This window comes from Anopheles coustani, chromosome 2 (assembly GCF_943734705.1).
Source record: "Anopheles coustani chromosome 2, idAnoCousDA_361_x.2, whole genome shotgun sequence".
Lineage (NCBI taxonomy): Eukaryota > Metazoa > Arthropoda > Insecta > Diptera > Culicidae > Anopheles > Anopheles coustani.
Window position 1 is genome coordinate 81,693,263 of NC_071289.1, and position 24,298 is coordinate 81,717,560.

At 44.7% G+C, this 24,298-nt stretch overlaps 1 protein-coding gene across 1 annotated transcript in view; it reads left to right on the forward strand.

Moving 5' to 3' along the window:
* Positions 1-16,867: 16,867 nt before the first annotated feature.
* LOC131267382 (protein rhomboid) overlaps positions 16,868-24,298 on the forward strand; it is an 83,838-nt gene continuing 76,407 nt past the window's right edge. Inside the window, exons 1-3 of the mRNA XM_058270247.1 lie at positions 16,868-17,092; positions 17,211-17,234; positions 17,377-17,550. Coding sequence (XP_058126230.1) covers positions 16,868-17,092; positions 17,211-17,234; positions 17,377-17,550 — 423 coding nt within the window. The remainder of the gene's footprint in view (positions 17,093-17,210; positions 17,235-17,376; positions 17,551-24,298) is intronic.

A 24,298-nucleotide genomic window follows, 5' to 3' on the forward strand; every position in this document is an offset into this window, starting at 1 on the left:
ATTATTTAATTAAAACGTTAGCTTTAACAAGTACAAAATACACACGGTTTGAAAATTTCCTCCGGCAAACAAACTGCTTATGTTATTCAGCACCATTAGCGGGCAGAACTTTTCCGACATGCATGCCAAGTGCCGAAGGATTTGTTTGAAAATCTAATCCCGCGAGTTATCGCTTTTCACGTCGAATGGCTTTCCATGGATGAAATATGTCCGACTGCCATGAACTACCCGTACATGGCAGTTGATCGCGTGCCAAGCCCTTTTCCCAGACCCAGACCTAGCACCTGGTGAAAGCATTTTCCTCCACTCGATAAAATGCCCCCCAAACCCCCTGCGGGTCCTGGAAGCTAGTCACGCAAGCTCACGCCGGTTGGCACATTTCGGGCGTTGGCGTGGGTTTTTCCTCGTGAAAACTCAAGCACCGGACACTACTTTTCCCGCTCCGGATCTGACCCGAGGGCGACTAATCCAAACAGTAATGCAAATCCGGCCCTTATCCGGAGTCATCGAACGAAATGTCCAGACGGGTACCGGTTTTAGGGGAGGGAAACGGAAAGGACGAGTGGCCCAGGGAGACCTGAGGCACACGTGTTCATTATTTGAGGGCAAGGTTCAAATACGATCAAATGCTACCGTTCGTTCGTGTTTCCATTACGCGACCCCCTCTGTTTCTCCCATTTTCTCCCCTGATATTTAAGACCTCATGGTTGTGGGGAAGGCTCTGGGTAAGTGTGTGTGCGTGTGTGTGTAAATTGAACCCAGACATGTAACCCTTTTCTGGAGTACCGGGCCATGGGGGCTTGGCTCGTGAAGGCGGACCTCGGCCATTTATTGATTGCATAATTTCATTAACGCGACCGGGTCAACAACATCAATCATATTCGAAATTATGCGAAAGACGGGTGAGGTATGTGTGTGTGTGTGCGAGAGTGGACGGAAACACGACAGGTACTGTCACGAAATGCCAGAAGAATGGCGGGAATGTGGTCCCGATTGTGGTCCTGGTCGTGTTGTTTGTGTAGCGTGTGCGAGCAATAAAAGGGAAAAAACATAAATTAAATGATTAGAATTTTCTACCTCCAATATTAACCCCTCAAGGTGTATAAAGAAGTTTATACTTAGCATAAACATAAATTCTACATATTGGGTATGGGCTTTGGCATATTGGCTGGTAAAGTGTGGATCACAAAATAGTTGTTTTATGTGAGCGATTTTTCAATTTAAACATCCCCAAAAAATAACGATTTCTTTTTTAAAAAAAAAAAAGGTTAAAAAAAGAGAAACAGAGTGATCGTCCTACTTTATTTTGCTTTTATGAAAATGTTGGAATGCTTAAACAATACAATTATTAAAACAAGCATCGCAATAACTTTTTTTAAGTGCTTTGCTTACCCCAAAAGCTCACCGAAGGGTTGAGATGGTAATCAGCGCCAGTAGCGTGGATCTTAATGCGTGTCAAAAACTACCGAACTACCGTGAAAATTTCGAACAATGGTCTTGGCATGCCGACCGCAAAAAACCGAATCGTGTTTCTTGGCGGCACACGTAGACCCGCTTCGAAGATGATGGTAATAGGTCCCGCCACCCGCCATTTGCATATTCCATAAGTCACGATTCGGAGTCTTTTGTGTGACGGTTGGGGACTTTGGTTTGGTTGGACAAATCGCCGAAACGCACCGGAACTGGACACCGGCGCACGTCTTGGCGCATGTTGACTCATCGCCGAATGCAATGAATTGTTGAATTTTGGATTTCGCCTCTGCGCTTCCATTTGCCGACCGGATGCGGTCCGATCACGCCGCTGCGTATTGATTTTATTGCCAAGGTAGAGGGGAGACGCGGGCCGAGTGGTCGACCGAAAGCGTTCGGCGAAAAACACCCCCGAATAGCCGTTCCGGAGGAGCATATGCAGTTTTTTGTTTGCCTTCAACCGGTCGGTACAAGGTTTTCGGATTTCGGGAGGATACAGGAAGCCTCTGAAGGATCTCGGCCCGACCGGCACATGTGTGGGCCCCAGGAAGTGGAAAGGAAGTAGCTGAAGGAGGCTGACTGGAAAGGCCCGAATGGAAGGAAGGCAGAAGCGAAAGAAGCGGAAAAAACCACCAGCTGGCACATGATGTAAGGCGAGATGGTGCGCCAAGGCGTGCACAAGAGGAAGCACCCGATGTCGATCATATTTCACTGTAGCGCTTCTGCAGCAAACGGCTACGAACTACCGTTTTTGGGACGATATGTTGCTGCGGGGGAGAACACTTCCTTGCGAGATCGTTTTCGGGAGAAGAACATGTGTGTGATGATTGGGACAAAAATGGCAACCTCATCAAGCATTTAATAGCGCGAAGAAAAATGTTCGTTGGAAGTTTTCCTACAACAGAAGATCAAATAGTTCATTCATATTTCGTTTGTGACATATTGGTACTGTCAGCAGAGGTTTTAAACCATCAGATCAGCACAATCAATGTTGAAACAACAATAACCTTTAATCTGAAATGAATAAAGTGAAACAAGTAATAAAACAAACACAGATATTCTTGAAAATAAAAAAAGGAGTGACAGAGGTATTATAATTATTGCAAAACAAAACCATACAAGCTATGACATATAAATAAAAACATTTAAACCATATAAAAATGTTGTAATTAAAGCTCAATTTATGTTCAGTTGTACATAAATTTGATGTCTAAAATTCTCCATTTCGGTGTTTCCATAGACTAACGTTTTCCACAATAATTCCAAGCCGGATATATGAGTTTCTCCCCTATGAAACTAGGAAAAAACTATAACTCCAAACAAAAACCAATCACACTGGAGCCAAACAATCAGAAACCATAGCGACATATACCAGGCCATATCTGAAACACATTACATATTTGACCATTAAATAGTGGCGAGGGTCGTAACCGAAAGAAATAATTCGAATACCCACCTCCCACCCCCACTGTTGTTCAAAGTTTTGGCTTCGCCGAATTGCAAATGCACAGAAAGTCAAGATAAAGTGAAGTTGTTCTACTTGAGTCCTTTCGTAATTGTCCCGTCGCGCAATGGACTAGTATAGTTCTGAATTTTATTTGCCTGGAATGAACTTGTTAGAATCCCATTAGAACAATGATAACAGGTTGGCTGATAAGTCCCCGGTCTGACACATTGATGGCGCCGCTAGTATTAAATGCATATTATTTTTATATAGTACCAACCTTCAAATGATTCGTGTCAAAATTTGACGTCTGTATGTCAATTAGTTTGTGAGATAGAGCGTCTTTTGTCAAGCAACTTTTGTTATTGTGAAAAAATAGGAAAAAAAGGAATTTCGTGTTTTGATAAAATACTGTTTTCTGAAGGGAAAAAATACAGTGGAAGCAAAAACTTGGCTTGATAATGAGTTTCCGGACTCTGCCCCAGGGAAATCAACAATAATTGATTGTTATGCAAAATTCAAGCGTGGTGAAATGAGCACGGAGGACGGTGAACGCAGTGGACGCCCGAAAGAGGTGGTTACCGACGAAAACATCAAAAAAATCCACAAAATGATTTTGAATGACCGTAAAATAAAGTTGATCGAGATAGCAGAGGCCTTAAAGATATCAAAGGAACGTGTTGGTCATATCATTCATCAATATTTGGATATGCGGAAGCTCTGTGCAAAATGGGTGCCGCGCGAGCTCACATTTGACATTCCACCAAGACAACGCACCGTGCCACAAGTCATTGAGAATGATGGCAAAAATTCATGAATTGGGCTTCGAATTGCTTCCCCACCCACCGTATTCTCCAGATCTGGCCCCCAGCGACTTTTTCTTGGTCTCAGACCTCAAAAGGATGCTCGCAGGGAAAAAATTTGGCTGCAATAAAGAGGTGGTCGCCGAAACTGAGGCCTATTTTGAGGCAAAACCGAAGGAGTACTACCAAAATGGTATTAAAAAATTGGAAGGTCGTTATAATCGTTGTATCGCTCTTGAAGGGAACTATGTTGAATAATAAAAACGAATTTTGACAAAAAAATGTGTTTTTCTTTGTTAGACCGGGGACTTATCAGCCAACCTGTTAGGCCCTAGCGCTATCAAAGTCATGCCTGTCAAGCGAAAATTCTTTTCAAGCTAGAAGAAAAAAGGGGATCAGGATCTACTGCTTCGTGAACCTTAAGGACTGCTTACGCCATTGTCGTGATTATCCCGATACCGGTTTCATTTATTGTGTTTTTTTTTCTTACATTCCCTTTCCTCTCAAACGCGGCCCGGTTGGAAGTGTGGTTTTCCAGGCCGTGTCCTTAACGACCATTGTGTTGTGTATTATTCTCAACCCGATGACTAACTTACTTCTTTCAGCCGCCGTGACATGAGACCACAGCGAAAGATTGAGGGGAAGCGTCGAAAATAAAATGCTGCCAAAGATTGGGGAACGCCGACGATTTGGGAAAAGGCAGGGAACGTAAGAGTACCAGGGTAGGCTGGATCATATAAAAAAGCCAAAAAACAAATAAAGAAAACCGAAAAAGGAATAATTCTATACTGTGAGAAGCGAGGTGTTGTTAACATACCCATCGTAAAGTCTTGCGCTTATTCATGCAATATTCATGCGGGATATTGTTTGAAAGGGAAACGTTTCAAGGATGTATTTGAATATTTTGTGCTTCCAATTACTCGAACGACTCACGACAGTGCCGCGCATCGGAAAGGTGTACTGCAACCAACCAGGAAGAGATCCATAAAAAAGGATATTTGGAAACATCACGAAGGGAACAAATAAATCAAACGTCGAGGCACGGAAGACGGGCGGCTGACTTTGGGGTGTAGAAGGGATAGTCATATTTTGGGCCTGAACAAAACTATCAGTTTCAGAAAAGACAAACATGTAGCGATCGTGGATCTTGGATCGGCGGTGGCTAATCTCGTCGATCGGGCAAATCGTACCATTTCGATCCTCTTATTGTGAAGGTCTTCGCGCGAGAAGATCGGTACCGGTAAGATAAGCAGAAAATAGCTTATTCCCGAACACCAGCACCATATGGTGGCTGTAGGAACCAAGGAAGTGTGTTGACGTGCTTCTGCAAGGATCGCTCCTTTCTTCCGCGCATCCTGTCGAAGGTGTACGCCCTCTGTTACACTCCGGGGTTTCGCCGGAATCCCAGCAAGACGGCACAGTTGCGAACCATATTGCAGTGAAGATTGATAAATGATTCCACCGAAGTTTCCTTTCGTGGAGAGGCGCTACCAACCCTCGATGAGATACCTCCATTTAGAGGCACGGAAGCTCACCGCAAAATGCGGCTTCCATGCTACCAAAATGATTCGATTCGATCAAAATTAAATGAGACAAATGGTGGAGACCTTCGTCTTAGTCTGCTGGCTCATTTTCCACCCGGTTCCAGATGTCTCGCCATGAGGAAGCACTTTTCCCACCACGTTGATCAATTAATAATCCTGCTACTTGGGGAAGGTATCCTTCCGAACCAGCACGTGCTGGTTCATCCCGGCGCAGATTCGATTTCGGGTTTGGTAATGGAAGCGAGTGTGCTTAAAAATAAAGTCTCGAAAGTGAACTGGAATTTGACGCTCGCCTGTAATTGCCCGACCGGAGAAAGAACACGATCCCATACACCAGCGCGGCGTCCCGCGGGACCGCCGTAAAAGGTCGTCCAAACAAACAAACAAATTTCACAACTCACTTACAACGCTTAACGGCACCCTTGCACTTAACCTCCAACCCGATCCATTTCGGGTGGCGCTGTCGTAACTTACCTTACGGAGTCTAATTGCCCGAGATCGAAACGCCAGACAGCGTACAGGGTGTTCCACCCAATTGGTTAGGAATTGGACAATTTCAATATCGAGCCATTGAAAAGACTAAAAAATTTATGTTGAATTTGGTTAATATTACAATGCATTTGATTTGAAAACTTATGAAGTAAATAAACAATTGTTAAAGTATTCGACAATGTTCATTTCATGTCCACGGCTTGATTGAAGATTGTGGAAATTTTATTTAATCCGTTTGCTGAATATTGAAATGTATCTGATTTGAAAAACAACTACGTAAATTTAATATTACTTAGTATTTCATGTATTTCTTTTTTTGGGTAATAATAAGAAAACTTCATATTCACAAATGTTTTTAAAACGTTCTGCGACACAAATTCTAATTTTAGACTTAGTTTTTTCATTTTCATTCTTATCAACAAAGCTATTGAGGTATTGTAACAATGTTAATGTTTTGAAACACCCTTTGATGGAAATGCAACTCCAGTGGGTTTCCACGGCAACGCCGACGACAACGAAAGCGATGAAGACGCCAACTAAGTGTGTGTTATGTCGCCTGGATAGATGGTTTGATGGTTGGATGGATGGATGTCAGGTTGGCGCACACATGGCTTCGGGTTCAGAACGGGAGTGCCCTCCCGGGACAGACCTCCCGGGAGAACCGGGAACCCTTTCCCGGTCCGCTATCAATCTTGGCGCTTGTTGGTTAGACGACTGGTGGCCGCGCTTTCCACTTTCCCCAGCGAGCATGCGGCTTTCCACGCCGGCAGATCGGTTTGACGGAGCCGACAAAAGCAGGGCTTCTTATCGAACGCAACGAAAATTCCCTCTTCAAAGAGTGGTTAAAAATTCGTCATCGACAAAAGTGCCTCCATTATGTTCCCTTCATTGTCAGCCCGTCAGAGACTCACACACGCACACACGCACAGGAAAATCAATGCCCTCTCAAGCGGGCCCAAATTTCGGGACTCGAGCAACGTATCTCAACAAGTCTTTCGCCGTCAATTATCCACCAATTAGGGATCGGTTATTTGGGGAAAAATCATCCCAGTTTAAAACGCTTTTCAAACCCGGGGAAAACGCTTTGCGTCGAAGTAAAAGGGGTTAAACTGTGCGGTCCAAAAATGGAAAGGTGTTGTCAGGGTCTTTTCTGTTTTTCCATTTCTCCGATACTGACAGTATTCTCCGGCTGGTGGGTTTCTGTGTTTTTCTCTTGAAGCGCGTCCCCGTCAATCATACGTACGCGTAGGGAACACATTTTTTGGCACATGTGCTAGATCGAAATTGAATGGACGCATACTGCCTGCTAGCGGTGGAACCAACCCCGGAAGGGATCCGCCAAAGGTTAAATTGATTTGTAAAGGAATTAGTGTTTATGTGTAGTTCAAAAGAAAGCCAACGAAGGGTTCCGGGCACGCAAATAATCACCTTTGAGCGGTAAGCTTTTCAACACCAAATTCTTCCATTATAAGGATTTTCTTACAATTGGAAAGTAAGCATTCAATGTTCGATCTACATAGCTTTGTTTCCTGAAACAAATTCTTCCCCCTTTCCAAAGGCAAAAACTCATGAATGTTTCTAAGCCATCTGATGTTTTGTTGAATAAATAAATTATTTCTTTGAAGATGTGTCAGGAGCACACGTCTAGTGCATAATTTTTCAGCTGGCTCTTAGCTTGCAGATCGTAAAATAAATGAGACAATAAAATCCATCCATGGTATCTCCTTAGGGAAGGATAACACAGAAAGAGTTCCTAAAGTCGACCATGTTTAAACAGTATTCTCTAGAAGAAAAAGATTCTCCAAAATCTTAACAACCCCGGCGGTATTTACTATTTACAATCGATTTGATTTACGAGCATGATTTATGAACTTGTTTAACTGGTAATTTTTACTTATAGTTGCTGATCTGGAAATGCAAGTATATTTACATCCGAATCATATTATTCATTTCCAACTGTGTTTGTTGATTTGAATATTAATGGGTTAATTAATTCATTCGATTTTTCCTTATAGCATGTTTTGTTTGACTAGCTAACTAGTCACATTATTATTGGTTTGAATGAAACTTTTGTTATTTTTGAACAGTATTTTTGAGGAGAAAAATTTTGGAGAATTTAGAGAAAAGGAGAATTTAAATGAAACCGTTAAAACCCTAGATAAAGAAATGCAAAAACAAGAAAAAATCAGGAAAAAAAATAATTTTAATCCATCTTAAATTACCTAACTTTACCTAACTAAAACAAATTAAAAAAAATAAAGTAAATTTATAGTTGCTGAAATATTAAGTGTTCGTGGCTAGATGGATAAAATCTCTCTCATAACATAAAAATGTGTTAACATGTATTCGTTAATGTTTGTGAAACATTTGTACCATATGTTCCTGTTTATGATCCATAATATCTTGAGATGATCCTTTTGAATCAGTATCGTAAACGGAACGTACATTCCCATGCGGTAAAGTACCCAATTCGTTCTCGTAAAACAATATAGCAGAGCAAATACAATATATCCACCAACAACACATCTGTTTGCATTTATTTTGTCCCGCCGTGCCAAAAGTCCTTTTTCTCTTTGAAAGTCACACCTTTCATCGGACATTTGCTCTGATGGGAAATTTTGGCAGTAATCGTGAGAAATTCCCTTCGCACAACGGAGCGCTACGTGTCCAAAGACGGTTAGAGTAAAAAATATGCAAATCGCGTTACCTTCCCGATCCCACGCACGATGGAAGGATCCACGCTACGGGACGAATCGCCATCCAGAGATTTCCCACCAACGCTTGGCCGTTCGTATCGAAACACAAACGGACCTACCTGTGCGAGTACAGGACCGCTGTAGGAGTTTTTCAGGACTTTCCCGATCGTAAACGGTTGGCTCGGTGTTGTTTTTTCCGTTCTTCATCCGTACGCCCTCGGACTGATATGACTGATTTTTACGAGCCCTTTCTCGCCAGGCTTTTACGACATTCTTCCCCGGATCTCGGTTCCCACGGTTTTCTCGTGGTTTTCGTGGACGTGCCAAGACATTATGTTGTGGCCACGTACAGTCGTCTCTGCTTTACTTTGCACTGCCGCATGCTTCCGGAACGCACTGGAAACCCGAATGAACCGCTCCGGTGGCGATCAATTTCGGCATAAGGGCATAAATTAATTGTCTTATCCACCGGGGATCGGTCACGGGTAAACGACGGCCCTCTGAGGGTACAACATTCGCTACGAATTCGCTTCCTCGTTCCCAACCCCGGTGATTATTTGCAAACGTGTGTTCCGGCTGCTAAACTGTCACCATCCCGAGTTGACACCCGGAGCGAACCCGGTCGGCTTTAGGTTTTTCGTGCATTTCGTTTGCGGTCGAAGAACGACCGATCATGCAGCTTCCACTGGTTTACAGGGTTTGTTGGGAAAATAGCGTGCGGGAGACATGTCTCTTGCAGAGATTTTTTTTACGATCTACTTCAAGCAATATTTCAGTGTGTAAAAACGCGAATCATTTTTCACTAAAAACTGAATTTTTGTGTAAATATAAACACGGTTTACCTTCCAGTTTCCTTCTATTTAAAGCTTTCTTAAAATCTAACGAGTTCATTCGCTATTTCGGTTCGTTTATAATAAAGTAAATAAATTGATTAATTATGTATTTTTAATCCTTTATTCTTTCTTATACTTACCTGAACGTACAATCTATTTCCAAAACACTGATCTACAATCTTCATGATAAAAGTTAAAAAAAATCAGGTATGTTCCAACGTGACAACTCTTTATATTGTTGTTTAAAACCAAATAAATGTTCAATTCCAATCAGGCTACATAAAAAGATTGAGCAAAGGCCTTCCAGGTTGACTCGGAATGATTAAAACTATTCAATTCACCATTCAAAAACTCCGTGCTATGAAATTAGATTCGAGAAAAACTAAAAGCCTCCTCTAAGGTTGCAAGGATCTGGAGCTGCTGATCCCCCGTGGCGTACAAATTCGACCCAGCGGCCACAACGGCGGCGACGTCACGCAAAACCAGAAAGGAATTGTGCGGAAAATTGGCGGGCGAACAAAACAATGCCACAAGGCGCGCAGGCCCCCGGACGAGATGCCCCGCTGCACACCGCCCGGAGCCACCGGCAAGGCGGCTGCTAAACGGGCCCTTAATGTTGGTAAATAGAGGATAAATAAATAAAAATAAATTGAGACACCATTGCTAACGGCTCACGGCGAGCGAGGACACGATCAAAAGGATGGAAGAAAAGAGCGTTCGAATGTTGAACAAAGTAGGCTAAAAAGGACGATCGGCGATCCAGACCGGGCGATGCTGCCACAGGACGAGCGTGTATGTGTGTGTAGCTTGTGTCGCTTTCAACACGCACAACGCAAGCATGCCCCGGAGTCCAAAGGCGGGTCAAAGGACGGCCGGTAATGAGGGGCCAGGCGCAATAATACCGGCGACGTAGCGAAAAAGTAACAAAGCAATCGGGGTGAAAGAAAAATTATCGGCAATTTTCTGCCCACAAAAGGACACCGGGAAACCGAGGCTAATTCACCCGAGGTCCCCGGTCACGGGACGGGACGGAATCTCGGAACGTCGGCGTTCGGCAGATAAATCATCCGGCATCCAGGCGGGCCGGACTGCTCGTATGAATGGGCGTCCGTCTGAAGTCCGGCGCACTATGAAAGGCGCATCTGCATCTGCCAGCTCTGACTGGCCGAGAAGGTGCCGACATCATACGGAGGGACGGAGCCTTTCGGTGTCCAACGAATTTGTCCACTTGGTCCCTGTCAGATCCTGCTGCAGCCGCTTCCATATACTATACTTTGTCGCACGCAAGTTTGCGGAAATGGTCCCCCCCCCCCCAACCCCCTCTCTGCAGTTAACCTCTCTGCAGATCACGTACCATTTGCGTGCGATCATAATTGGGTCGGAAATCCCGGGTTTGCCGTTAGGAAACACATTTCACGGAGAACGTTGCGAAAGTGACGGTCAATTAGAAGTATTGAGGGGTTGGACATGACGGTTGGAGTCCCATCCGAGACGAGACGGTTTGGTGCCGCACGTTTAAAAGTCTTTTACTTTGCAGAATGTCATAATTTAATGGTACACTAGAGGGGTCTCTCGTTCTTTAACTTTGCCTTTGAAGGACGTGAACAGCCACGAGCAACACACAAACAGGCGATCGTATGCCCAAGCAACGAGTTTCCCACGTTGATAGCGTGTCGTGTCGTTCCTGAGATACAAAATAAAAATCTCAACCACTTCATAACGATCGTCTTCGATTGCGTGTTTGGAGGTCCTCGAATGGAGTGAACCTCAAATTGGTCTCAAACATTGTTTATGCGTTTGTAGGGAAATAAGAGCACAACCGAACATCCTGAGGAAGTGGAATGTTCCTACGTGCTTGCAGCAGGGTTTGGGATTTTTAAATTATAAACATACATTTATGCTCACTTCTGAGATGTTGTTAACAGCTTTCCTTCAACATCAGCTCAAGTGCAAAGTGTAACTTGCATGTTCGAAGAAGTAACCGAATGAAAGTCTCTTGAATCGCCGCTTCCATATGCCTATCCCTGTGTGATTTTGTTAAAATCCTCTGGAAATATATTTTATCACGTTTCAAACGGGAGGGTTCGTAACAGACCGATTGTCCCATTCCACACCCTCCATACGCAACCTGCATCAACGGGAGTCTCCTTCTTTCCAGAACTTCCAATTCGACGGAGACTTCTGACTAGACCTGCGCTGTAGGTCGAACGCCTCGTTTGCCCACGCGGGTGGCTCTATTTACACTAGCATCATTTTTTATCCTCACCGGTGAATCACAAAGATGTCGCTCGGTTCCCCGGACCACTCGGGAACACCGGGACTTCTGGCAGCTAGCAAGATCACAGGGCCCCGGCAGCACGACGGGAGATAGAGGGCTGGCCAAGATATGAAACAAGGATAGGCTAGGAGGACAGAGCAAACAGGACGTTAAGATAGTCGCCCGATGGTTCAGAGAAAGATGTCGATGCCGATGCCGAAGGCCCGACCGATGCTCTAAATTGACTTCTGAGCCGTTGACAGTGAAGATTAATTTTTGTCCTGCTCGGGGTCGAAATATGAAATTCTGGTTCGTCCATCCACTGCCCTGAGGCAAAGGGCTATCGAAAGGCGACAAAATCGTCGGACCAAGCGGGATGTGCTCGTTTGATTCTGTGTTTGTGTGTGTGAGTGTGTGTTTGAGAAATGTTTAGGGGTGAGTAGGGTATAGAGCTCGTCGGAAAATTGAGATAACATTCCGGTGATCCCGCGGCTAAGGGGGAGTTTTGGGAACGAAGTATGGTCTCCTTAGGCCGATGTACGAACAGGCGATAAGCACGTCTTCACATGACACTGCCAACTTTTTTGTTTAACGATCTCGCCCTATTCCCTTACCCGGTTCGAACCTCCGTTTAGGGATTTGCTTCTGTCGTTCTGGGATCAAGGACAGTGGACAAGGAATGCGGTGTTATCGATTACCTTAGGTCGTGGTCGGTCCCACCATCGATGTTGGGTGTGCATGACTGGGAATAATGTGTTCTCTTCTGAGGCTCGTTTTAACACCACGGTTTAAAAGAAAAACATTCGCACCATTCGGTGTAAGGCATCAAGGCCAAAATGCCGCCTAGAACGAGAGCCGGAAGGTGACATTCGCCTTTGGAACGATGGTTCTCAAACAACATCCGTTGCATAAGGACAACGCATCCATTGGTAAGGGAAAACTAATCTACCTTGCACAGATGAAAGCAAAATATTGTTGTACTTCCGAGATGTTTTTCCAGGAAAGCCAACGGAAGGGCAGCAATTTTGTTTTGTTGTGCCAAACATCCTGGCAAAGGTCGCAAAGACTTTCAGGTAGGTCGTGGAATAAACAGATGTCCTGGAACGAGCAATTCTGAAGTCGGTTTTGTTTGTTTAACATCAATCAATAGTTTGAATGGTAATTTAAGTACATTCATTTGGTTCACTTTACGTTTGCCGATCTACGCTTCTGGTTAGATTGATATAATTCGAAAAGAACTCCAAGTTATTTAATCTGTACTACCCTGAAATCTGGAAACACTGTACATTAAAAGGAAGTTTTTATTCCTTTTCAATTAATTTTCGAAAAATTGCGCTAAAACTCCCCATTCTGACAGCTGTCACATTCACGATAAAAACGTCAAAACCTGTCGGAGAAAGGTTTCGGCTCGCAATCTCATACCCTCTCTATCTCGTGCCAACAAACCCCTAGCCGGCGCCGGACATGCGCACTCGATTTCCCTCCACCTCCGCGAGGGAAATTCCATGCCAAACTCCGTGCCCAAACTCCGTCCATCAAAATGTGTTCCTTGCAATCCGCCGGGCCTCTAGTCCTGCACCAGGATCCACTGCGGCTTCCTCCGCGTCTTACTCGCATGCGTCGCCTCAACAACGTTGGCGTCGTCGTCGTTGTAGTGGTAGTCGTACTAGCCCGGAAAACGACAACAAATGGCGTAAACAACGTCAGTGTGGCGTGCCGTGCGTGAGGCGTACGATTAAGAAATTAGTTGCATCGGGAATCGGAGTGTTTGCGGCTGGCCATTGTCTTTCTGGTGTGCGCTGGCAGGTGCTTGGGTGTATTTAGTGCAAAATCGGTTTACCTTGTTGGCCGGTTTTAGTTGTAAGGTAGTGGATTTTTGCGTTCGGACCATCGAAACACGCAACGTGCTTATGCCGGAGTTCAATCAACCCGTCCAGTTATAACGCCAAAGCAAGTGGAGTTGTAGGTGCTTGTGCCACATGGTTTACAAAACAAACCAAAAATGGTTCAACGTGTGCCCGAATTGTGTTCGAATACTGTACTCAAGTGCCAAATCTTAGTGGATATTCTAGGAAAGGAATCGATTTATCGGTTTACAACAATATAACATCTGAAAACCCACCTCAAACCAACCCCAAATATTTTGCCGCAGTACCGTGAAATTGTGTACTATTATTTTTCCAAACCCCCGAGCCCTCCCACCTCCTCCGTCCGTATCCTGTCGAGTGCTTCCACAGGGGTGTTCATTCTGCAATGGTATAGGTGACCGCGCGCGTGTTTTTCCGACTCGAAACTCGTGGGGTGGTAAAATGGCAAACACCGAAAGGAAACCGCACCGACTACTACCGTGTGGTGTGTGAGGGAAGGTGTATGCTGTGTTGTGCCGGTGTGTTGGTGCAGTGAGTCATAATGCCGCCACACCAAGGAGCGTGTACAGGATGTTATTCTGGCCACCGGGGGAATGAATATGTAATGCAATTTAATCAGTGAAAGTGCAAAAGAGCAAAACTCCCTCAGAGGGTGACGTTTGCAGCCAGTTGGTGGACTGTGGTTTTTTTTTTTTCTAGTGTAGGATAGTGACGAAAGGATATATCATATAATTCAAAATTGAGTTCACCTTTCGATGGTTTATGGCTATGGGTTTGTTGGTGACAAATAATTGGAATATCATGAAGGTAGGTTTTCAACTGGCGATAAATAGTTATTTTTACTGGAGTATAAATTAATCAAATCAGTTTAATATTAGTGGTTCAAACAAGAATCTATACAACAATATCAAATTTAAATATATTTTTCAAAAATTATTACAATTTTATTGTAATTTGCATCACATACATCAACAAACGAAATTCAAATTATGTCTAGTATATTTTATGAAAAATTCTCAGATCAAACAAAATATAGAACAAGTACATAATTTTTAAACAGCTAATTTATTGTATGATAATCAAACATCAACATGTCTTGAAAGTTCAACGTTTAACACCCAGAATTATCAGATAGACCACCGGAACAGCCATTCCGTGTCACGTTACGATAATGGAAAGAACTACCAAAAATAGATCGCGTCCTAGGCCACTGCAGCAGTATGCGTCTCATGATAACCGGGCATAAAATATGCTAAATGAACGGCACATTTATTACGCTGCACCGTGTAAGCCTCCCCCGTTGCTCTCAACGTTCTACAGTAAACTTTCTTTTTATCGCCATCATCCAAAATCCTCCCGAAGAGGTGAGCTCCGTGGAAAGACTCTTCAGCCCTTGCCCCTTTGAGTGAGGGAGTTCGGCCGACATTCGGGTAATTTATTCATTGCAGTGCCAGGCTGCACCCGTATGCAAGCCAGCCGCAGAGGCCATCGCTGCAAAATTAACGACCTTCTCTGGCCTATCGCAAGTCCGTAGTAGAAACTCCACCCCGTTCTGGACGCGGCGGTCATTGGTGATTTACGTATGCGCCGGTGTTCAATATGTAATGCCTTGATTGATGGGTACGGTTGTTCATTATGCTGAGCAAAAGTGTTATAACCGTATACTTCAGCGCAGTGTTGGCTGGAAATAAGGACAACGCGGTGAACAAACAGATAGTTACCGAGAGTGGTTAAAAAATAGAGGGAATGAAATGAATTCCTGATCATAGTAAATTGCAGTTTAATAATACAGCAGTCTAAATGGGATACATTTTCCAATCAGGTTCTTATCACAGGGTGTCTGTTTAGGCATGCATACTCAAGTAGTATCCTGAAGTGGCATGTGCAATGTATTTAAACTTGAAACCGTTTGCTACTTAAAATTGGGAGAAATAAGCACGGTCAAGACAATAGTACTAATATTTCGCAATCGTTGTTTGGTTGTTCATACCAATCAATATATTTCTTTAAATATTAAATTAAATCTTTAGAAAGATGCAGCGACAGATTCATCTACAATATCTACATTCCTGTGACAAAGTTTTCTTTCGTTTATAATCATTTTTCAATTTTTTCCTCGACTAAAACTTATGTGTTTCTAAAATTTTAACAGCTTTATCTTTCATGATCAATAGAAGGCTCAACTATGGAAACAATTGATTCTATGCGGTTTAGAAATGAGTAATGGTTTTTCGGGCATGATGAGCATTTCTGTCGCTCACAAATCCCCGTCTAATAGATTCAGCCTGTATGAAATTAAGCAGAAGCTATTAAATCACCATCGAAAAACCATGATGGTGCGATGAAAACCGGTATACTTTTCCCATGGCTCAGGCATTAGAAAGGTCGTAAAGGTAAACAGGAGAAATTCGGTCCCATCCTTCCGAGCGCGTATGCTATCTCGGCTATCGGCAAAACGGATTCCAGTTAGACCGCTCTGCAGTCTCCCGCCGGGCCTAGGAACCAGTATGGTTCGTCCTACCGATGAAGATATCAACCGATGCAGGTCCTTCGAAAAGGACCGTGATTTAGAAGTTTGTTTACGTGTGCACCACCGTGGTTGTTCAGTTTTCCCCGACCTCGGTGGGTCGTAAAACGTAACGGAACTTTCTTCGAGGGATGCACCCGGCCCGAAGCGCCATTCGCCAAGCGCCACGAACCTTTATGAACCCCCGTGTGACGCCTTTCGCCATTGGGAAAGCATTACGGAAGGAGTCTATCGGTTTCGGATGATCGGGCCGATAGGATCAGGAGAAATTGTAGGGTTGGTTTGTTTGCGACGCTGATCCTTTGATTGTTTGATTGCCGCAATGGACAATGGTGTGCAATCAACATTGACAGTGCCTTTGCGTAACGGTAACGTGGTGGTCAGGGTGGTCGTTGATCGATCCCTTGCGTGGCACTTGGCCGATGGGATCTGCGTACTTTCTTTTGTTCGACATAAATGTGCTTCAGTAAGATAAATCATTTCGGTAATAAACGGTTTTTTCGTTGTGTTTTTCCAAACGCAGGTCCTTAAAGTGTGGTCCTTACACATCTCATACATTTCTTGCGTAAGAATCTGTAAAAAGCTGTAGGAATACACACGCCACATATCGAGAATCGAATCAGAGGAAAAAGAGGACCGCAGGGTACACGTCGCGGATGGGGAGTTCTTGGACGCACCTCCGGTTAGTTAGAAGACGCTGGAAACGCCTCGAGAGCTTCGGTGGTCTTTGCCGGTGACGATCGGATCCTCGAGACCTTCCCGACGCAATCGGAAATCCCAGCAAGACTACACAACCCAGGCACTCCCCGAGCGATCCCTAAAGACAACTTCCAGCACGTACACGAATCTCCACCTCGGAGCGGACAGACAGCGGTTCACCCGGGTGTGTGCGCGCTGGTGATTCACGGCCCAACATCGTGGCGGTCGCGCGTCATGTGGTCCGGGTTCGATAAGGGCAGCGGCAAGCTAGACGCGGCCAGCAACAGCCAGCAGGAGACGCTGGCCGACATCGAGCACATTTCGACGATCGCCGGCTCGCTCGGCAGCATCGGGACGATCTCGCAGTCCGGCGACGGCGAACCGGTTTACGAGACGGACCACACCGATCTCAACTCCGAGTACGACGAGGTCGAGCTGCGCCGGGAGCTGATGAAGGACGTGAGTACATCGCGATATCGACGTGTGGTGTGCGGCGTGGGGATGAGTCCCTTTGCGTGTGTCCTTCTACTGATCCCTGGAACTTTCGCCTTTTTTTTCTCTCTCCCCTCCCCCTCAGAAATGGCGTCAATTATTCGATGCGGTAAGAATCACGAAAGGCGCAATCACACAACAAACATCGACCGAGTCTCTCTGTCTCTCACTCTGCGTGTGTTCCTTCGAACACACACACACACACACACTCATATCCGAATGCATCTTGTTTCTGTGTCCCGTTTTCGCAGTTCGATCCCGAAGGATTCGGCGAAATTCCGGTGGACGACTTCGTTGCGGCGCTCAAATCGCCGGAGTTCCTCGCCAACGTACCGCCCAACAAGCGTGACATACTGTACGACCGGGCGCTGAAGGCCAAGACCTCCAAGGTGGAGTCGATCTCGTTCCAGGACTTCGTCAATGTGGTAAGTGGCGATTGCGATTGGACTTCATTAGGCAGTGCACCCAGCCTCTTCAATCGGTTCAATTACGCCGATCGGTGTGACAATGCCTTGGAGATTATAAATTTGCGGAAAGTGCACAGCAGCTTCTTGTCATGTCTTTTTGCAGCAATCGAGCTTGAATTTTATACAATGTAATTCGGCAATGCATTTTTTAAACTTTGGAGGCTTTGCAACGGTACCAAATAATGCAATTCTTCGCTTTTCGGGTCAGGCAAAGTAATACACAGATAATTTACAGTTACTCGCGGAAATATCTTCTGATTACTTTAGCGTGAAACTCAAGTTAAACATAGAACAAGCCTATTCTGAGGGTCTCATTTCACAATCCAATACTTTTATTCGTGGCTGTTGGGCGTTGTTAATGCCATTTATCTTATTTTGATACTTTCTCGATGGAAATAACAAATATTTGAAAAAGTTAAAAAGTTCCATCCCTTATCAAAACACATCAAGCGAGTTAATTTCTACTGATCAGATCTTTTAACGTGAATGCTTTGCCACTCATCAAATATAGCTAAATATTATGAAACACTTCCTCAAGCAGATTAATTTGCTGCTTTTCTTATGGTTTCATTTTAATCATAACTGCCTTTTAAGAACTTTTTTAATTCGTTAAATATTAAATCCATCGCTTTGACGAAATGTATCGGCATTAGAAAGTTATTTGGATTGAACTTAAGAAGTTCTATAATAGGGTTTAGAAAGTAAGACCAACATGTTGAAGGATTGGAAATGTCTTTGGGAGTAACATCTGTCACCTGTTAATCGTTCACTTCAACAACTAGTCAATCTGACTGAAATTTTAAGTTCACCGTAATTTGGTTGAACTATTCGAAACAATTAAAGTCCCATCGATTTCCTCTCTTTCGTGTTTGTCTGTTTTTCACTGATAAAAGAACAATACTGTTCTTGGGTCCCACCGTGAGCATCCAACGCCGGAGGCGCCATCAATAACCCATTAATGGTGCGTCCTGCCTCCGTCCCGTTCCCCTTCCATCCGACGCATGAAGATGTAATGCTCAACCAAAACCCGACTCTCGATCGACGCGATATAGACACATAAAAACCAATTCCCCAAAATAGCTCGCGCGACAAGCGTCCGGGAATCGCTTGCCCGGGGGAGGGACCGAAAGCAGAAGAAACAAAAGATCGTGCCCTCGAGCGCGGGACAAAACAATCAGCCAAGAGCCAAGAGTGTGGTCATTAGTGGGCTCGCGCCCAATATGTCACCCTCTCGTTTTTGGGGCGGTCGCGGCGGGCGACCCGGTCACGTCCTCTATCATTAGATAGTTTATAGCTAGGGGGAAGGGAGCCGGGAAATTACAACCGGCCCGTCATCATCATCATTATCATCCCATTGGCCCTACGGAGGTTCGACATTTCGGTGTCGTCTTCGTTTCGGCGCGCGCCGCCAAAGGTTCGGAAAAACCAAAAAGGTGAAGATCAAAAACGCGCGTCCCGCTCGCCGTGGAAGAAACAATATCATTAGCTTCCTTCGGGGGAGGGTGAGCTGCGAGGCTGCCCGGTAGTGACCACGAGGCCAGTGCCTTACGCTGGCCTCGACGACCAACGGCCGTCCCGGGAGAAGCGGGAAATAAATTAGAATTAATCAGTTTGCGACCGTCGAATGACATTCGACTCTTTGGGCGTTTTTCATTCGTCTTTCGTCGGCTCATCGTCCTTGTCGTGATCATGTTAGTTTTTTTTATTTCTGAAGCTTGCGACATGGGTGGTGTGTGGTATTTGGAGACAAAAAATCCCTTAAGTTATCCCCGAGGACTGTGATTCTTTAACGCCACTTTTTTTATTTCGTTCTCTTCGGAAAGTAGCCATCGGTTAGTTTTTCCATAATATGATTGTTACATCTTAAAGAACCTTCCCTAGAATAATCTATCCTGTTGGAGAATAACAAGAAATCTCACTTTCTTACAGTTATGATTCTCTGGACACCCTGGTTTACATTAAAAGTGAACTCTCACGCTACCCAAAGTCTAAGTTTTCCATCAAAAATCTGTCATCAAAACCCCTTGATTTTCCAAAGATATCCTCAGCCACCTCCTTAGGGGAGGGTTTGTTTGGTCAGTTTTGCTCATTTGTAGAGTAAACATGAGGCGCACCGAAACGCAATGAATAATGAAATCTGGCGGCAAAAGACGTAGGACCATCGGACTTCTTAAGGCTTGCTGGACCGATCAGGATTTCGTTGAAGAATTGTGACACAACACGGTAAAAGGAGAGAAAAAGAACGATAACCACACATCCAGAATGTGGACTGAAGTAACTTCACACAGGTAATAATGAAATTGCACCCCAACCAAATCAACGTAACTGCTGTTGTGTCAAAGAATGCGTCTCGGACAAATGGATTCGAATGAAGCGAGGGAAGGAAAATATTAAGATAATAACCTTTCGATGCGATTGCGTTCCGGGTTGGTCAAATCGGTCCCATCGGGACGGTCTCAGGTAGCGATCGGCAATCGAGGTGTCCAGATTCCGAAACGGGACAGCGGATAAGGAGCGATCAACTTGGACATGGGGTCGAAAATCCTATCACAGACGCATTGAGCTATCGGCAGGCTTCAAAGGGACGCCTGGCAGTCACACACTATCGGACAGTTTACAGAATAACTTGACAGATTGTAGGCAATTTTTAATTGGGCTTCTTTTCCGCTTTTCACGGCGCGGTACAGGGGGAAAGCACACCGGTCGACCTTTCAATCGGCTGCTTGCACTTCTTGGTGACACAAGTCGTTATGTTTTGGTGATGGCAAACGTAACGACGATTGCGCAACACGCTTGAAATGGGAAATGAAATACGATCCTTGGAGAGATTTTTCTCCGACCGAACCGATCCTCGTCGGGCGTCATCTGCTGCAGTCCCACGCGAGAAAGCAAACGGCCATCCAAAGGTCCAAAAGCAGATAAAGAGGAGAAACATTCCGTAGAGAAAGTGAGGCAGCGGGAAACAGTCGTGTACATTTTCCATACCGTTCCGCTCGGGCGGACACCGGCGGCGGAGGTGTCCGGAATGTCGGGAAAACAAACTGATAATGAAGTGATTAACGGGATGCCGGTGTTTCGGTGTTCGTTTTCCGGACTGCCTCGAGCGGATTGCCGATCCTGAACGAATTTTGGACCGCTCGGAGGCCGCTTGTATTGGAACGTGCGCAGCAGCAGCTGGTGAGGAGTCGAATTCTTCAGGCTGCGCTTTCTTTCGGCGCTGGAAAATGCCTCCCGTGCGGCCTATTTTTAAGCATTTGCGAGAGCGCGCACTGGAAGGCGAAGGCGCGGTCTTTCCGGAAGGCGAAGGTTTTCTTAATCGCCCCGACCTTTGATCGCCTCGGGGTCTGTCCAGGGAGGGAACGGTTGGTTGTTAGTGTTAAAAGTGAATTTGACAAGTATTAATGAAGTATCATTTTCGGGTACATTGTTGGACGCCGGGTCTAACGGGAAATGTGTAGGAATTAATTTGAAGCAACCGTGGTCGGGATTTCAGTAGAAAATTTCTCCGCAAAGGAACGTTTAACTGGAAACCATATGTTGCACTCCGAGTACCATGTTCGGTGGGAGCTTCCGTTAAAATAAAACAACACGCTACCAATGAAACGATTAATATATACCAAAAGAAACCGTTTCAGCGATATGCAACCTTTTTCCTTCAAACATTATCCCCTTCCAAGGATCATTAAAGAAGCGTTTGAAATGGTTTAAATGAGTTGATAGGTAGTTGAATCGATTTAATATTCACGATAGAATATAGACGAAGATAGAAGAAATACTGGTTTCGTGTAATTTAGAAAAGCTTGTTGAGAAAAAGTTTTTACAAACCGTTTATAATAAAAAAACATACCCAACATACCACATAACCAAAAATACATTAAAACATCTCTGAAACACACATAGTTAAACCATTTTGAAAAATATTTTTCACTTAAAAGGTTGCAAAGTAGAACAGACCGTTTTGTGTGCGCTTTGTCTCGTCACCGTTATGAGAATTATTATTTGGAAAGGTCTTAGGGTTTAAATTTATTTATTTATTTATTTATTTATTTAGATTTTTATTAGATTTAGATTTAGAGAGTTTACTAAACTGAACGTTGATTTCCGATGATCAACTTTCATGAGGTTAAAAGGTAAATGATTGTGAAGTAAAACCAAACCTTCTGCTCGTTGATCACAGTTGCTGCCGCAGAAGAAAAAAGGTAGCCAGCGAAACGCACACCAAGCAAATTTCAGATCTCCTGACATCCCGAGACGGCATCTGACGACAGGCTTACCTTCTGCCACTGATCCTTAAGCTCGCATCCCATTGTGTCGCGGCGAAAAAGACGCATTTTTCCCGAAAATCATGCACACATTGCTACCTTTTCTTGGCCCGTTCCTTTAGCGACCTTCGATCTGCTCCTGCTGTCGCTACCGAATCATGTGTTTAGCGCGCGCGCGCCACGGCAAAGGCGACCTGCGGTGGACGCTCTTCTGCACTAAACCGAAGGAGTCCGTTTAGGCGGTCGCTTCCGATGGTCCCCGCTGCGGACCGCTTTGTTCCGTAGGTGCCGCTGCCGGAACGTTCAGCGGGTCTGGGTCCAGATCGGTTTTATTGGGTTGTTTTCGAAAGTAAAAAAAAAATCCGCAGCGTGCGCCAGACGGCAGCAGCAGGACGTGACTGACGTGTGCCAAAAATTTGAACCAAATCGGAAACATGTGGTAGCCGCATCGCCAGGCCCGACAACGGAGGATCTTCTTTTGTGGAACAATGTATTCCTCTTTTGGGTTTCATCAGACATGCTCTACTTTTCTATTCCTTTGCTTGCGGCTGCCTTAGAATAGCACGTGATAAATGTTAAGGTTAAGCGAATAGAGCTAACGAAAAGATATCCTTAATTCGTCTTCCAAATCCTAAACAGAACACGTGTTTATCAGCCTAACGAGCAACATATGAAATATTAATCTAACGTCATCGGTAACAATCACATGATGAATTTGGCCAGGTGAAATATTTTCATGATCTAGGAAGAGTTTAAAATTACTCCGCAATTGAATCCCACAGACTTTTCGCATAATGCATGAATCCAAATATGTAACATGAAAAGAATTAGCATCGAACTACCAAATAGATAAATCTCTTGAAAGTAGTGAATGACAGAACGAAAGAAAACGAAAACCCGTTATAAATCATCTATTTTTCAACTCTCTTTCTATGAATAATAAAAGTTTTTTTCAAACAAAGCAATGCAGTTTGCAGCAAAAACAAATCGTTGGTTAACATTCAACCCACAATTAAAGGCAAAAACAATGCAAAACCATTACAAATAAATTGATATATTGTTTCTAGTAAATATTTGACTGAACAAATGCATATCTTGTATTATAAAAAGAAATGCAATATAATCTGGTTTGGGTCAACCTTATTCTATTCAAACATTCAATTTCAAACTCACCGAAAAACAATGGCCCATGAATGAAGGGTGTGGAAACTCGAAAAAAGGATTTCTTTCTGAAATAAACCATTTGTTGACTAGCGTTTGTGCCTTCCGTAAATCAAAGCAATCGTGCCAGCGTTTAAAAGCATCTTAAAAGCCATCAAAAACCACCGACGGAGGCAATTCCGGTGCGTACGCAAACACATTAGCGTCAGCTCGTCGGTTTGACGAATGTGCCGGGACATAAATCACCACCGTACGCCGGTTGGTACATTCGGGAAAGTGCTGTGAGCCAAACGGCTGGACATTCCGGCGAAGCACGATACTCCTTGCAGACGCTCGATGGATTGCAATCAATCGCTTACGAGATGCTTAGGGCGGGAGTCATTTTCAACTCCGAGCGACGATCGTTAAACCCATCATCACCGGCAATCCGATGTTGGCACGCGTCCCTGGATCGTGGACAGTTTTTATGTACCACGGTGGGTCTTTATGGGCACATAAAAACCATGTGCCGAGCATCTGTCGTGCCAACGTATGACTCGGTGAGGATGGCAGGATTTCTTCGAAATAATACTGCCGGGGATGATGGTGGAAAAATCCTTCCAAAGACTGATGCCACCGGTGCTAATGTTGTATGTGTTGTTTGCTCTGGGAAGTGCAGAATGTTATGATTGGTGTTCAACTTCCTTTGCATCTTTTTTCCGCCCTGCCTTGGTTCTTCCAACCGGAAAGTGAAAACGGTCGCAGAATACGAACGAAACTAATTGAACCGTTAAAACGCGCCCATTGCAATGTGTGTGGACGTTCGGCGTATGGTTGCAGACGGTGCAGCCGGCCGTAAGACGATGTAATGCGCCATGCGATGATCCTTGGGCTCAGGCCCAATGTAACCTGATCGCCAAACCCATCGGTAGCACGTGTCTGCACGTCCGAGGAACAGTTGGTCCACCGGAGCCACTCTTTTATGGACTCCCGAGTGCAGCTTCCTCTTGCCCATTTTCTCCTCCCGTTTGTTTGTCCGTTGGAGTCAGATTGCATCTCCTCATCGAGCCACAAGACACGACCATGCACTCGACGGAGTCGGCAGCATCCCAAAGGAGCAGTTAATGCTTCCGGGTTTTTGCCAGCAACATCGGCCTTTCTGACGCACACACACACCCGACACGTCCTGGGCAAAAGGGAAAAGCCGCGGAAAAACACAAGCTGCATCGAGCTGGCTGGCGGCTTGTTGCTTAGCACGTACCCACGTTCGAGGCGCGCCACTGAAGTACGTTTAAGTGCGTCGT